Genomic DNA, 15,875 nt, shown 5'->3' on the forward strand with positions numbered 1-15,875 from the left:
CTGTATACAACTACGTATTTCCAAGACTGTGCGCCCTTTGGCTTTCTTTACTCCTTTTTTTCTTTTACTCCTTTTTTTTCCTTTTACTCCTTTTCTTTACTTTAGATCCATACTCTATTTAAATTTTACCTGTCGCTTCTTCACTTCTCAACTTAGCGTTAGGGTAAATAATGTGGTTTATCAAAATATTTAGGCATAACTTTGGTCTAGGAAAATTGAAATTTATTTTAAGAATTCCAAGTATTACGTAAACAGTTACCTATTCTATTGCCACAGCACTTTGAAAGTTTAGTCAAAAGACAAGGGTAGGCTGAAGTAAATGCAAAACAAACGAGCTCAAATAGTTTCTCTGTTCAAGCATGCAGCATGACTTAAGACAGAATCCTGAGGAAATGTGCTCCCATATAAGCATTTCTATGTTTTTATTCATATACCATATCCACAGTCATTAAACTTTCACCTTTTGAAAAATAGGTTTTGTGCTTTTCATTAGTCACTCAACAGATATTTTGTGTCTATTCTTTTCATTTGTCATTCTTGCTGGTCTGCAACAATCTAGAGTGAAATATATTGCAGTAGGATTTGATGAAAACCAAACCTGTATTTTTATATTTAAATCAGAAAAGGCTGAGCCTCAGCTGTTGGTTATATGATATTCAAAATGATCTTCCATCACACTTAGGGCCAAATTTCATCTAAAGGAGGAAACACTCCAGAACTCCACTGTACTTGTAACTGATCAGAGCAGAGGATGAAACTTGACCTTTAGAGTTCACTTCCAAGCACATTAATGATCCACAGTTTCATTAAAAGTACTAAAAGAAATGACAATTTACCATGAAACACACTGCAGACAGAAGTGCTGGCAGCTTTCATATATAGAAGTCTCTCCAAAACATAAAAAAACCAAAAACCACAAAACCCCCAAAAAAATGAACCTAAACCAAAGAACTATACATAAAATCTTCCAGTGTCTCTTATAGCCATTATGGTATCTGATAGATGTTATGAATGGTTATATATGAACACATGTTCTATAGCCCCTATTTCAGAGATTGGCACTTTACACAGGTCAAGGTAGCAAGACAATAACTTTAATTTTGTGACATACATGCTATTTTTGGTTGCATACACTCCCCCAAAGGAATTAAGAACTTTTACTACCTTATCTGCCATCCCAGTAATTGTATACCATGGGTGTATCCTACTAACAGAATTTACCCTTATGGATAATAATGTGGGCTAAAGAAGCAGCTGCCCTTCCACCTGCAGTGCTAGCAAACTGCAGCAGGTCAGTGGAGATGGTGCTTGCTGCGTCTGGGGTAGAGATCATTTTCTTCATCCTCGGATGTGGGGCTGCATTTCAGATTTGTGCTGTTGATAACACAGAGATGTTTCCATTATTACTGAGCAGCACTTAGAGTCAACGACTTTTCTTCTCACCACCCCACCTCAGCAGTGAGTATGCTGGGGGTGCACAAGTGTGAGAGGACACAGCCGGAACTGTTGACTGCCACTAACCAAAGGGACATTCCATTCATTTGGCGTCATGCTCAGCACTTACAGCTGGAGAAAGAAGGAGGAAGGGGGGATGTTTGGAGTGATGGCATTTGTGTTCCCAACTCACCATCACACATGATGAGGCCCTGCTGTCCTGGAGATGGCTGAACACCTGCCCATGGGAAGCAATGAATGAATTATTCGTTTTGCTTTGCATGTTCGTGTGATTTTGCTTTATCTATTAAACTATAATTATCTCAGCTCATGAGTTTTCTTTCTTTTAATCTTCTGATTCTTTCTCATCTCACCTGTGGAAAAGCGAGCCAGTGGTTCCATGGGACTGAGTTGTTGGCTGGGGTGAAACTATGACAGGAGGGTACCTCAGCTACTGGCTCATTAGGATCCCTTGACAGTAAGCAAAAATAAGATTACTACTCTTGTAGTAACTGCCCCTTCTTTCCCCACATCTTTGTAAGAGAGTAATCTATTAAGTACCAAAGCAATTTTTTTTCCTCTCATAAATACCTATTGATACAAGGTTTCCTTCAAAATTACTATTGTGCTAAGCCATAAACAATCCTCATTCAAACAGATTGAGTCCCTGGGTTCTCTCAAGGAATCTATTTGAAGAAAAGGAAAACAAAACTTTATTTTTCTTTGATGCACTTAGCGGACCATGTGAGATAAATTAAAGGCTGTGCTTTGTTTTCTTTTCTTTTCTTTCATTTGCTATACATTTATGCCTTGCATCACACTTTACTAGGCTGGGTGTTCTGTCCTAGTGTTTTTGTTCAGAATAAACAGACCAACTAGGAATGAATAATACCATAAGAATGCATTAGAAAGAAACTTCTAAGGATAGAATCAAAAGAATCGTGACAAGACTAAGCACATAGGATAAATTTTTTTCAGTAAGATCATAAGACTCTTTAAAGGCTTTTATAGGAAAAGAAAAAAAGGAAGAAATGTGAAAAGAAAGTGGCTCTAAGTCAATATTTCTACTCCTGACACTGCTGCCATATGCAAAGGTGGTTCATGAATACATCTTGTGGTGAATTTTTGAGCAAAAAAAGCTGAAAAATAGAGAGGCAGATATTAAAAAAAAAAAGAAAAAAATGAAGGCTAGATCTAAAAATCTAACTGAAAGGGAGAATCCCACAAGTACTGCATAAATAGAATACAATATTTCAGTTAGAACAGGCCTCTAATGATCATCTGGTTCAGCTGCTTGGCTGCTTCAGCAACGACGAGAAGCTTAATTTTCTTACTGAGGGCATTGTTCAAATGCCTCTAACACTGACAGGATTGAGGTACCAACCATTCCTCTAGGAAGCCTATTTTAGTATTTGCCCTATCTCTTGGTACAGAAATGCTTTGTAATGTCAAGTCTGAATCTCCCCCAATATTAATCTGAAATTTAAGATTCTCTCAGATTATGCCAGAAATCCCACTTATTTAATTGAATAGAGATTTCTTAAGAGATTATTATATTTTTTAAGAGAATACTTGAAACTGACTATGAGGAAACAAATGTCAATCTACTTATGATATAGCTCTTAAATAATGAATTTGCTACTAAAGTCACAGAATCACAGAACAATTTGTTTTAGAATGGATCTTAAAAATCATCTAGTTCCAATCCCTGTCCACAGACAGGGCCTCTTCCCATTACACTAGGATGCCCTATCCAACCTGGTCTTGAACACTTCCAGGAATGTGGCACCCTCACATGCCCTTCTCTGGGCAACCTGTTCAGTGACTCACCACCGTCACAGCAAAACCTCATTCCTACTACCTAATCTAAAAACCTTCTTTCAGTTTAAAGTCCTTCCTTGTTGTCCTCTTACTACACACCCTCACAAAAAGTTCTTCAAGACTACACCTTGTAGCCTGTAGGTACTGGAAGGCTGCTCTAAGGTCTCTCTGGAACCTTCTCCAGGCTGAACAACCCCAACTCTTGTATTTTAAAGAATGGCTACACAGATGAAAGGTTACTGGAAATTTGCTAACTGGTCAAATTAAAAACATAATGAAACCAAACTGAAAAAAAAAAATTACCTCAAAACAAACACCATCATCATAGCTGTCCATTCTTCATCTACATCACAGATTGAAATCCATGCTGCATACTTCTTTATTCTGAAAATATTTGAATTTAATGGCATAAACAATCCTAGATGACTAGAGATGACTAGAACCTAGGATCATCCTCTCCTTGTATCCTATTATCCCCAAAATGCAGTGATTTCTGGAGAGGCAATCTAGCAGAAAGTATCTCATTTTTATGCCTTTATCACCATAAGTTCCCATTTCCAGCTCTCTCTGAACTCCACCCACGTGCTGTGGAGTGGTGAGGACTATCTGAATTCCATTAAGGCATGGAATTAAATACCGCAAACTATCTTTCTAGTCACTGCAACTTTAGTTTAATAGAAAAAGTTTCTTCTAAAAGTGATCTCAGTCACACTACAGTTCACGTTAGTTTTGTCTAAAACAGACAAGATCAACACATTTTTCCATAAAGGATGAAATCACAACTATGTAAAAATGCTGACCACATGGCAAACTAGGTCCATCAAGGGTTAGCTGCGCCATAGTAATCATATCTATCCTTAAGAAGTCATAATCCACATTAGCTAGACTCATTCATTCTTGTATACAGGCATTCATGTCACTACAGATGTTTTAACTAGTCATTTAGCCATAGCTGAACTCACGTTTAAAGAATTGTGTTGAACAAAAAATGTAACTTGACAGAGCAGTGCTCAAAGTTGTATTTAGCAGTTTATATTATGGACTAGCATAAATGAAGAACAGAATTTCACCTATTGATATTTTCTTCAACATAAAAGTGAAAAAAAATGCCTGTGATGTTAAAAACTGACATTGATGATGCTGAGGACTTTCAGACATGTGCCAACATAGACAAAAATCAATCTGGGAAGTAGGATAATGGTATTACTTCATGAAAACGATGCTCTGCTTCTCTGCAACTGAAAACAACACCAAGAGGAAATGACAGTAGAAGCAGAAGACATACTCTCATGAAGAGAGTATGTCTATCACCCCAAAAGAACATCTACAACCAGTCAATGAGACACAAGTTGGAAAAGCACAAAAGCGTCTGTTGCTTTACTCTTAGATCTCATGTCAGTGAAAAGAGACCACAGAGAGAACAGCATTACAAGTGCCAAGATATGACACCTGAACTAGTGGAAGTGCTAATATCTCACAAAGAAAAAAAACTAAACCAACCTACTAACACCAATCCTACACTACCCAAAGAGCAGAGGATCTTAGGACTTCTATTCATACAGGGCATTTATTGTATCTAAGAGAAGACTTGATATTTTACTACACTTTCTTTTCTACCCAGAATCCTTGCAATGACACCTGAAACTTCTTCGGGCTATCTGCCTCTCTCTGCCTGGTGTAGACCTACAGAACAGCCATAGTGGGTCAGTATATTTACCTGCACAGAGATATTACTATGGAATGTGTTCAGAAATTGTGCCATTAGAGGACATGTTCAAAGTATTACAAGGTACCACAGTCCTCCCTATCATTCTTACAATATGTGTTAGAGTACTGTGCAGTGGATAAAAAAGCCTTTATTTATTAACAGGGCTATTAAAAGAGCACATAGGATGGCTAAATCTTATTCTGGTAGGTTGCCAAACACTTTTATTATGGGCCAATGCCTCACACTGAAATGCTTTTATTTAGTATTTAAAGACAAAATATGCTTTGCTCCTGATAAGAAGCATATTCTTAACTGATAAAAAATATTAAAGTGATGCCCCACCCATCTTAAACATTGTACCTTGATAGCCTGACGGAAGAGCCCTTGCTCTGTCCTGCAACTGTATTTTAAATCACACCTCAAAAGTTAAGAACCTTGTCCTGTGATATGCAAAATCAAAAAAAGACTTAAGTCTTTATCACAGGAAATCGATGGCTAAAGTATTCACCCAAGATGGGTGTGGTTCCTTCCGTTCTAAAGCAGGATAGAAACCTTTCATTTAGTTGTCCTTCGATCAAACTACAGCTGGTCTTTCTTCTCATTAGGAAATCACACACACACAATAATACAGACAAACTCAACAGCTTTAGCAGCTTTTGGCTTTGTGGCCATTCATTTCTAACAGCTCAAGATACTAATTTATACAAATGAATGTATGTCAACACATGATGACAAAAAAAAAAAAGATAAAAACAAAAAAAGGAATTTGACATTCATTAAGGAAACTTTCATATTACTACAACTGATGGGAATAAAAGCCCACAAGATTCAAGTGTATAGTATTTAACCTTTTTGCTTAAATATTTCAGGGAGCACTACTACCAAACATGCCAAGGAAACATCTATTTTTCTGCAATGGAAGAGTACAAAAACTAGATAACTCACTGTCTGCTTTCTTACCTTCAGACAGTATGAAGCAAAAAAAAGACAGAAAGAGAAGACAGTCTGATAATCTACTGCTGAATATTGCAGCCATTTTTAACACAGCTTGCTCCTGCTATATTTGACTTGAATAAAAAAATCTAATTTTGTTCTACTGCTATCCTGATAAAGGACAATTTTCATATTTCTTTTCAAAGAAGTGTAAAGTGAACTTAATTAACTAACATGCTTTCCTATTCCATTAGCTGAAAATGCTATTGCCTGTTCAGAGAAAGACAAGCAGAATTCTATAGAATCTGACCATAGTAATTTGGATGCAATTCCTCCCTTCCTTTTCTCACCTGCACAACTGTAGTATACTTAATAAAATAGGCCTTAAATTTGGATGCACATCATGAACTACAGTCCTAGTTCTCACCATCAATTCAATTTTTGCTCAAAAGAAGCTCTATTGTAATTTGAGCTGTATTATCAGGCAGTTTAACTCCCATTTTGCCAGTTTGAATTTTCCGTGTCTTCAGACAATTCCCTTTAAACACTGGGTGCCAAACTTTCCATACTCTAAGTACCTAAAGCATCCTCCTCAGTGGGAAATGTAGGGAACTTCATCCCTTTTCTTTTTTGGTTCATATAAATCTTGATCATATTTACATCCTTCTTAGGAATATTTTCGAGGAGTTTTTGTAAAAAGGAAGTAGAAACAGAGGTGTGCTCTTAGGAATAACTGCCTGGAGACTTTACAAAAAAAATTTGACATTAGGATTGTAGGTCATTGGAACAAAAGGAAACACCAAGATGGTTCTCACAGAATTAATATTTTGTAGGCTGATACTCTTGCTTTTGGCTAAGTGCAGCTGAGAATGTCTTGGTACACCTAAAATTCTGAACAGATTTGTTGCAGTTTTGAGCTTTGTTGTGAAAAGAGACTTTCCAAGGAAGAACTGTGCAGTGGACTACAGATAGGTTTGCTTTTTTTCTATTTTTCCTGCAAAGAATTTCTTAGACTCACTTATGTGACAAGTATATATCATTAGGAAGAACAGTTCTAGGCACTTCTTAAAAAAAATTAAAGCAAAAAAAAGCCCCACACAACTTAAATGCAGTTTTCTTCAACACAGTTGCAAATAAAGACCACTTGAAAATAGCTATCCTTTTAAGTGTGGAAAGGTTGTAAGACCTCTTAAGTCATACATTCAAAACTCTTAAGGAAGGTATCTCTCATTGTATGAAAAGTCACAACTTCTTCACTTAACTCGCTCTATTTTATTACTCAAGGGTTCCATCTGCCTAAGTGACAGCTTGTTCAAAATCCCCACTGGTCCTTTTTAAATGCAGCATTTCTAAATAGTATACAAAGTCTAATCCATAATTACCAATCCTCTCAGGATATCAGTCACTACTAAAAAAATTGCCTAATTAAATAATCCTAAAATTAATACAGATTTTGATATAGTTATGGCAGTCAAACAAACATGAAAAAAGCATACAATGGAAAAGAAGAAATAAACCCCTCAAAGCACTTATATTTCTTCAGCTGAAATCTAAGTTTTGGTTCCTTGATGATTTAATCACAAAATTAGATTTCTAAATTGTAACATAGTCCTTTCAAAGAAGTAGAACAGACTAAGTTTGCCTGTGAAAGCCTAAAAGAGCAAATAAAGCCCTTGAGCAAACAGAGAAAAAAAGAATTGCAACATGCAAACCCCAGCAATTTGGACACCCACTATCTATGATCAGGGATTACTAAAACCAGCTGATAGTTTAAGCAATCTGGTTAATTCCACAATTATCCTTTGGCCACCATAAAACAAACAAACAAACAAACAAACACTCAAACAAAAACAATTAAAAAATAGTCAATTAAACTCAAAAAGAATTTAAGTGTATTCAGTATCTGTTAATCAATTACCAATAGATCACCTAATTAATGTAGTTTCAAAGTTGCTCTCAGGACAGAGATCCAGTCTAAAGGAAACCGTATCCTTACGGCATTTGCTAGCATCCTTGTTTTAGAAGAATAAAATTAGCAGAAGAAAAAAATCTTCACATTTTTGCAATCGTCTCTTTGTTACATGACCTTACATTACTCCCCTTTTCCTTAATATATTTTTTTGCCTCTATAAATTTAAAGGCAGACATTTTATTTTACAACATCTATGAAAAGGAGTTCCTGCATAACTGCCATTCATCAGTGGCAGAAAAGACTATTACATGTCAAACCTAGAGAGCTACCTAGAGAGGTAGCTACTCTGGAGAACATGGACTAGATACACATTTTATCTTCTGTGTAATGATGCAAAAACATCTTCAGACTAATACTATAGTTTAACAGTCTGTAGAAAGCTCTAAGGATTTTATAGTCCCAAAAAAGCAGCAGTGTTTAAGTCATTGCTTTCATATGCAGAGATGTGACATTACAGGTGGTAGTTGAAGGAAACATGGTAATTCCTAAAGTTCTGAAGTTCTAAGAACAACAATTTCTTTAGTTAATTTTGCAGTTGAGTATTTGGTTTCAACTACAAGAATGAAAAAAGGACCAACAATTCCCTCTCTGAATATTATGACAATCCATGCAGAAAGTCTTGGTCAACATTTTGTACCCAAAGAATCAGTCTAACCATGTCAGAAAGACTAGTTTAGTTTCCAGCCCTCAAATAAAACTAAGGCCACCTTTTCTTATTTGCAAAACACCAGTAAAAGGCTCTGTACAGTGATAATGAAGCTTTCCTACCTATCAATAAGTTTACATGACCATTAATAATCCCACAACCTTTAAAATGTTGCAGGTAGCTAAAATGAAAAATCGAAGAATCTAACTTAAAAACAGTGCTCGTCCATCATCCCTGAACACTGAAAGCCATCACTCTACAGTGAAAATAACAGTAAGGCAGATACCAAATCTTCCACCTTACACTATAGGCATAGCTGAGGTTTGATTATCATCTGGGGTTGCTTGGTCTGGAGAAAAGGAGGATCAGGAGGGACTTTCTCTCTGCAGCTACCTAAAAGGAGGCTGGAGTGAGAGGGTGTCAGTCTCTTCTCCCAGGTAACAAGTGCAGGATGAAAGTAAACAGACTCAATTTCTTCCAGGGGAGACTTAGATTAGGTATTGGGAAAAAAAAAATTGGAAAGGGCTTAAAAGCACTGGACCAGACTGCCCTGGGAAGTGGTAAACTCACCATCCCTGGTAGTGATAAAATAATGTGGATATAGCACTTGAAGGCAAGGTTTAGTGATGAACATGGTGGTTGTGATAGGCTGACACCTGGACTTGATGATCTTACATTTTTAAATGATTGATTGATCATCAATCGATTGATTGATCCATCGATTGATGATCTTGATTTTTAAACCTTACTGATTCTATAATAATATACTAAAGAATCCTGTAAAGGAAATATTGTCTAGATAATTATTTTTTGCAAGAAAATTATGACCATTGTGTCTCTGAATTATTATATTAATTAAAGTAATTTACATGGTCAGCTTTGAAATTGTCTTTGCTGAAATCTAATTCAATCAGTCATTTATAGATTAAAAATATTTTATCTTTGTAGTGTACCCACAAAATTAGGTACTACAGTCTTGCACAACAGTGCTTTGGATAATACCTACAAAGGTGTTCTTAAATGTTTTGCACTTACCAAATTAAAGGTATAATCCATCTAACAAACAGTACAAAGATATTCTTTGATGTTGGCAGAAAAAAATGTATAAATGCTTTCAAAACCACCAAATATGAAAATATTTCCTAGGAGCACACTTTTTTTAAAACAAAAAACCATTATGCCTTGCATAATGAGTATCTTTATCTTAAAACTGGGTTTATTTTCAGATACATTTATTAGGATATGAATCAAAAGTGAAAGCTGTATTTTAAAAAAAAAATAAGTCAAAATCTACCAGCTCATGAACTAAACATTTAGACAGCTTCCACAGCTAACAGAATACTCTGCTTTCCAAATTATTTAAGCTACGTATGACTAGTTGGTATTTCAGAGGCACATGTAAGACAAAAATTGTTCTCTCAGGAACAACACTACATTTTATTAATTAAAATAACTGAAAAATTTCTAAAATTCATTGTTTATTGCTTTATTTTAAAATTCATTGTTACATTAGAAACTGAGACTTGTGAAAGACATTAAGGAGTTCAGGTCAGAGTATTAAAGTAGGGCAGTTAATCTCACTAACTTCCATAAATTTTTCTTAAAAGATACTTATTCATATTAGCACATTTCCAAGCAATACATTGGGCCTCAAAGCAATGCAACTGGCCTCAGTAATTCTGATATATATAATATATATATCATAAATATTTTTATATATATATACACACACATATATATATAAAATGAAAATATCAGATATATAATATCTGATATCTGATACAAATATATTAATAAAAAAAATTCTAAATAAAGCACAAAGCTATTTGTGTAATTACAAGAGTAAGTAAATAGAGACAGAAACAATCTAGAAACACAACAAAAATGGTAAGTGGAAAGCAATTTCTGTAGAAGATTATTTTTATTACATGTATATGCATGTAATAAAAATGAACTGTGCATGTATGAAAATGAATCAGAGAAACTTAAAAACATCATGCTCACAGGCTGATAAAAACGAACCTTATAATTAATTTTCAGAAATAAGAATCCATTATCGCTTCAAAAAGTTACAGTTTCACAGATTTATGTGCGCACAATTACATCTAGTTTTACTTAAAATATAATTTCAAAAATCAGCTGACAGCCTCACTTGGCTACAGTTAGTTACTAGACTTCAATGGTTTTGACATGTAGAATATTAGTTGAAAAGTAACAGTCGTGCCTTTTGAGACAGGTAGCGCTTTGAGCTAAAAAGACGTCTTGTCTGGCTCTCTCTCCACTAATGTAGGACATCTTTTCCCTGAAGGCATTTTTGCAATTCATTAATCATTCTAACTGGAAAATTTCAAAGTTAAAGCTTTATGTTAATGCAAAGTTTATGTTGATCTAGGTACAGATATTGCTTTCAACTACTTAGAAATATATCTGGAGTACTTTCTAGTGGCTTCCAAGATCTACGGAGCCTGGCCCAAAGACAATAGAAACCATTACAGTTTCTCATTGACCTCATATCCTATAAATCAAGGATTATAAACATTTCTTACTCTGAAAACAAAATCTGACTTAAAATGTCACAGGGTATAAGAACTGACTGTATTTTACACACATCAAAGTAGACTTACTTAAACTTTGTTGTTTATTTTAAATACCGACACAGAACACTGGTGTTTCTTTAGCTTCCAAAGTGTGTGTGGGATAACAGTAATAACAATAATTCATCACAGTTAAATTATACTTCAGTACATGTAATTCCATAAATGAAAGAAAAATGCTTATAGTAGAACTTTCATTTTACGAGCAGGAAAATAACTGGAATACACAGGCACCATCAAAGTAGCTAGTATCAATGCGTGACACAAATGTTCCTGTTTCCACTATGCAAAATCCAATTTAATCATTCCTTTTTAGATTTATAAATCAATCTGGTTTATCCATATTCTTTTTGCACCTTCACATCAAAATGAACTAAAAACCTACCTAACAAGCAGAACAGAAATCATTCAGTTACCATCTTCTAAGAAATCTGTTTCTCAACTTTAAAGACTTCTTTTGCTTTTCTAATGTATCTAATATTTCTAATGGTCACTGAGTAGATACAGATCCTTGGCATGTTCTCAGAATCAGTTTGGTAGGGAAAAAAAATTTTGATATGGATAGGCAGAACTGTCACAGCCCAAATTCAAGCAAATATCCTAGAATTTACCTCTTTTTGTAAGCTCCTAAGAAATAATGGATTTAAGGCAAAATTTATGCCGAAAAATCCCCTTAAGAATTTAATGATGTTTTCAACTTCAGAACAAGCAGTACTTTCTGGGTTTTGTGCAGCCAGTCCTCACTGAAATTCCACACAATACAGAACACAATTTAAAACAGATCTGTAAACAACCACAAGAAATAAAAAAATCATAAAAAAAAAAAGAGTAGTAAGATTTTGTGCTCTGATTTCTATCATTAGGGACAAAAAATAAGGGGTTTGCTTTTTTTGGCCACGAAAGCAAAAAAAAAAAAAATAGAAATCAAAGTGACTAGAGAGTGAAACACTGAATATAAATAACAATCAGTAACTGTGAAACCAAAGAAACAGATTCTAGATCAGAGACATTGTTGAGAAAATAGGTATTATTTAGGTATTATATTGAGAAAATAGATATACTGATATTAGACTTTCAATTACATAAAAACTGCCTAGATGGGATATTAAAGATTTTTTTGCCTGACCTGTATTCATTCCTGTTCCAAATGCATGTTACCTGAAAATACAAAATAATGAGAAAAAATTTGTTAATTATAATATTTAGCTAGTTGGAACCGCTACAGATTTCCTTTAAAAAACCTAAACATGGCCAGTAAAGTTGGTAAAATAAAGAGGATGAAAAGAACTGCTGTGACTTTGAACTTATTTCCGTCATAGTGAAAATTTACATTTCAATTAATTCATACCAGTGCTGTAATCTATTCACAGCTTTTAAAGCCATTGAGCTTTTCCTTTTACATTTTGTATTGAAATACCTTGATTAACTCCAAATTCCACAATTACTTTACATAAAAATCTTCACATTAGTACTGCATAAATGAAAGGCTAGCAAAATCAGTATGATAACATCAATGACAGAATACATGCTTTTTATTTATACTTCAAAGGAGAGATTTCAATAAATTAAAGGCATGTCAGAATTTGTAAAAAATCTCTGCATCAACATGTCTGTATTTCTCCTTCTCTTCTTTCCTTTCTGCCCCCAAATCTATGCTTCTATCTATTTCCTGATTGACAAATTGTTTTTATTATAATGTTAATGCATTACATCAGAGTTGATAGCATATGCATGGAGGAGAAAGATAAGTGATGTATCTTAGTACCTTTTCCTGTGAAATTACATTAGCCTTCTGGGATACAGGATAGGATGAAGCTGCAGATTTGAAAATCATTACACTGCTTATAACCCTTTGTATTTATCCTCAGTGCTGCTAAAACTTTGCAGAAAATCTCATTTCTCTGAAGCTGCATTAATGTCAAGCCACCACTTTTTTTATGCCAGACTTCATTCCAGCTGGCAGGTAATGCACAAAAGGATGTAATATCAATCACAGGGAATTATAAAGAAGCTAAAGATTTGGTATATTTGGCAAAGAATTCAACCAGTGCTCTACTTCTAAATTACTATGCATCTTTGCTCTTCTATTCCGTTTGTGTTTTATTAAGCAGAAAGATGGAATGATGAGCAATGCAGTCAAGGTTGTACTTAATCTTTCCTCATTTTCTTACCACCTGGGAGGTCTCTTATGACTAACATAGGTAACTTTTTCAACCTCAGCAACAGTCACTTTACAGAAACTGTACAGGGCATGCCTGAAGGAGGAAATAATCCAAGGACCTGCTAATAATCTGGTCAAAACGAAGCAGAAAATAGAACCTCTCTCCATTCACACACCACTTTAAAACTGAAACAAAACCCCACAGTGCAGTGAAGGAAAATATTCTTCTCATTGATCTATTTCACTGACTGACTGATACATCAATATTAAGCTTAAGATTTCAATCATAAACATAAAAAATATACATATTTGTATTATAGTAAAGTTAATAAAGACTGTCCATGTCCTTCAGAATGGCTTCCATTTTTTTCACTGGGTTATTTAGAAACAACATGAAATTTCATAAGAATTTTACTTTTTTTACCTCCATATCATTCTTTTGATAATAGCAGATAAGGGCAGATCTTAAGATTCTCTTCTGAACAGAGTAATGCTCAAGCGGTGTTTTATACCCTGTGTCAAAAAGAGGGATTCCAGCTTTCAATCAAAACAAGAGGCTTTTATCATTACCAGGTGTCCTCAATAGAAAGAACACTGCAAAGTACAACAACAACAAAAAAAACTGTCGAATGGTTTGGGCTGGAAGGGACCTTTATCAACTACCTAGTCCACCAGGCCCTGCCACAGACTGGGATGTTCTTCACTGGACCAGGCTGATCAAAGTCGCATTCATTTTAAACACCTCCCGGGATAGGGCACCCACAACTTCTCTGGACAATCTGTTCCAGTGCCTCAACACCACTGTAAAAAAATGTCATCCTTAAGTTCACTCTAAATCAACCCTCTTGTATTTCAAGACCATTAGCCCTGGTCGCCCCCTGGTCTCCCACTACAGGGTCTCTATCTTTCTTATAAGAACCCTTTAGGACTGAAAAGCTGAAGTTACATCTCTCTGCAGAGTTCTTTTCTCCAGCATGAAGAACTCCAACTCTATTAACCTTTCCTCATAGGAGAGGTGTTCTATCCCTCTGAACTGTTAATTATTTTTGACCTAAGCTTTATCCATCTTAAGCTGGCTATCTTTTATCTACTACTCACATGATGATAATGATGAGCCAATCTTGTTGAACTGATATTGTTTTTCTCCATAAGGACACTTTCGCCATAGAGTTTTAGCTTCTCTTACTAATGCTTGATACCTTCTCTCTTGGAGCAAGAGATATCTTCAGCTGATGAAACTTGGCCTATTATATGAACACGTACATGTAAGCTGTTCTATGCTAACCTTCCAATAAAAGAAAGGCATTCAATTATTAAAGAACAGGTGGAGTTCATCTCTAGTAGGTATGTGAAGCAGTTCAGATGAACCATGTATATATGGCACTTCAGGACACAATTAATGGTCATAGGTTGGAGTCTGTGACCTTAGGTGTCATTTCTGTCCTAAAGGATTCTATGATTCTAGACGTTCCTGTTTCCCTTAGCTGAATTCAAGCAAGTGTCAAGCTCACTAGATGTTCACAGAGCTAAGTCAAGGGACTACAGATATAAAATACATAACTGGAAAAATATGACTCGGTATAAGAAAAAATCAAAACAAAACATGAGTATGGTCAAATAGTGAAGAAATAAAGAATGTGAATCCTTAAAACATTTGAAATTTGATGTGGGCTAGACCTACAGAGTCAGATCTAACTGGAACTGCTGTGAGCAAGGGGTTGGATGAGAGGACCTCCCTCTCAATCTGAGCAAGTCTATGATTCAATTTGCAATGCAAATTACAGGAAAATGTACAAGCATTAGCTGGCAACATTTCTCACAGGCCTGAATATACATCAAAGCAAAACTTCAAAACAAAGATCAAGGAATATTAAGTAGTTCTGTGACTGTTTCTTTCCAAGGGTTGGGTTATTTTCTTTCAAGTCAGATGACTCATCTATGACTGATACGTGTATGTCATGTCACCTACATCAAGCATGAAAAAGCTCAAGACTCTTCATTAGCCTACTTTTAAAACTGAATTTTGCAAATTAATATATAAAATATACACACATAAAACCATATACTGAAAACTGATAAATTCAATTTCTTGGAAGAATTGGTAACTTTAATTATCACAGAGTCAGTTTAAAACATTTTCTGTACTGCAGCAAGTATTAAATTTTTCATTTCTATACTTTCTTTTGCTTCTGCATTTCAGCAGAAAAAACAAACCAAAGTACTCTAGTGAATGTACAAGTAAAATTTCTGGGATGTCAGACACTAGCACTGGTATTTTTCCACAAACAAAACAAGGGAATTTGAATTAGACAAGGGATCTAATATACAGAAATGCTCAGAGCTTCTACCTGGAATTAAAGCCAAGGCAGCTGTGCTTGAAGATACTGAAATTACATACTGATAACTGTTTGTAAATATTCACTCTTCCAGAAGGAATATTTATCTTTAGTTGATACTTCAGACTTAAAATCCCACCACTCATACTTTGTCACATACTATGAGAATAAGGATATAAATGGGAATTTCACCTTTCATGATACTATAAAAATAAATGTAGGATTGTGAAGCATTTGGGAACCATAAAGATAATTGTTATTAAAGAAAGG

General features: G+C 34.9%; 1 protein-coding gene across 1 annotated transcript in view; it reads right to left on the reverse strand.

Annotated features, from left to right (window-relative positions):
* SGCZ (sarcoglycan zeta) overlaps nucleotides 1-15,875 on the reverse strand; it is a 255,742-nt gene that overhangs the window by 220,646 nt on the left and 19,221 nt on the right. Inside the window, exons 3-5 of the mRNA XM_086888323.1 lie at nucleotides 12,235-12,266; nucleotides 1,809-1,905; nucleotides 1,628-1,672 (exon numbers count right to left, since the gene is read on the reverse strand). Coding sequence (XP_086744449.1) covers nucleotides 1,628-1,672; nucleotides 1,809-1,905; nucleotides 12,235-12,266 — 174 coding nt within the window. The remainder of the gene's footprint in view (nucleotides 1-1,627; nucleotides 1,673-1,808; nucleotides 1,906-12,234; nucleotides 12,267-15,875) is intronic.

The sequence above is a fragment of the Cyanistes caeruleus genome, chromosome 5, assembly GCF_971803275.1.
Source record: "Cyanistes caeruleus chromosome 5, bCyaCae1.hap1.1, whole genome shotgun sequence".
Classification (NCBI taxonomy): Eukaryota; Metazoa; Chordata; class Aves; order Passeriformes; family Paridae; genus Cyanistes; species Cyanistes caeruleus.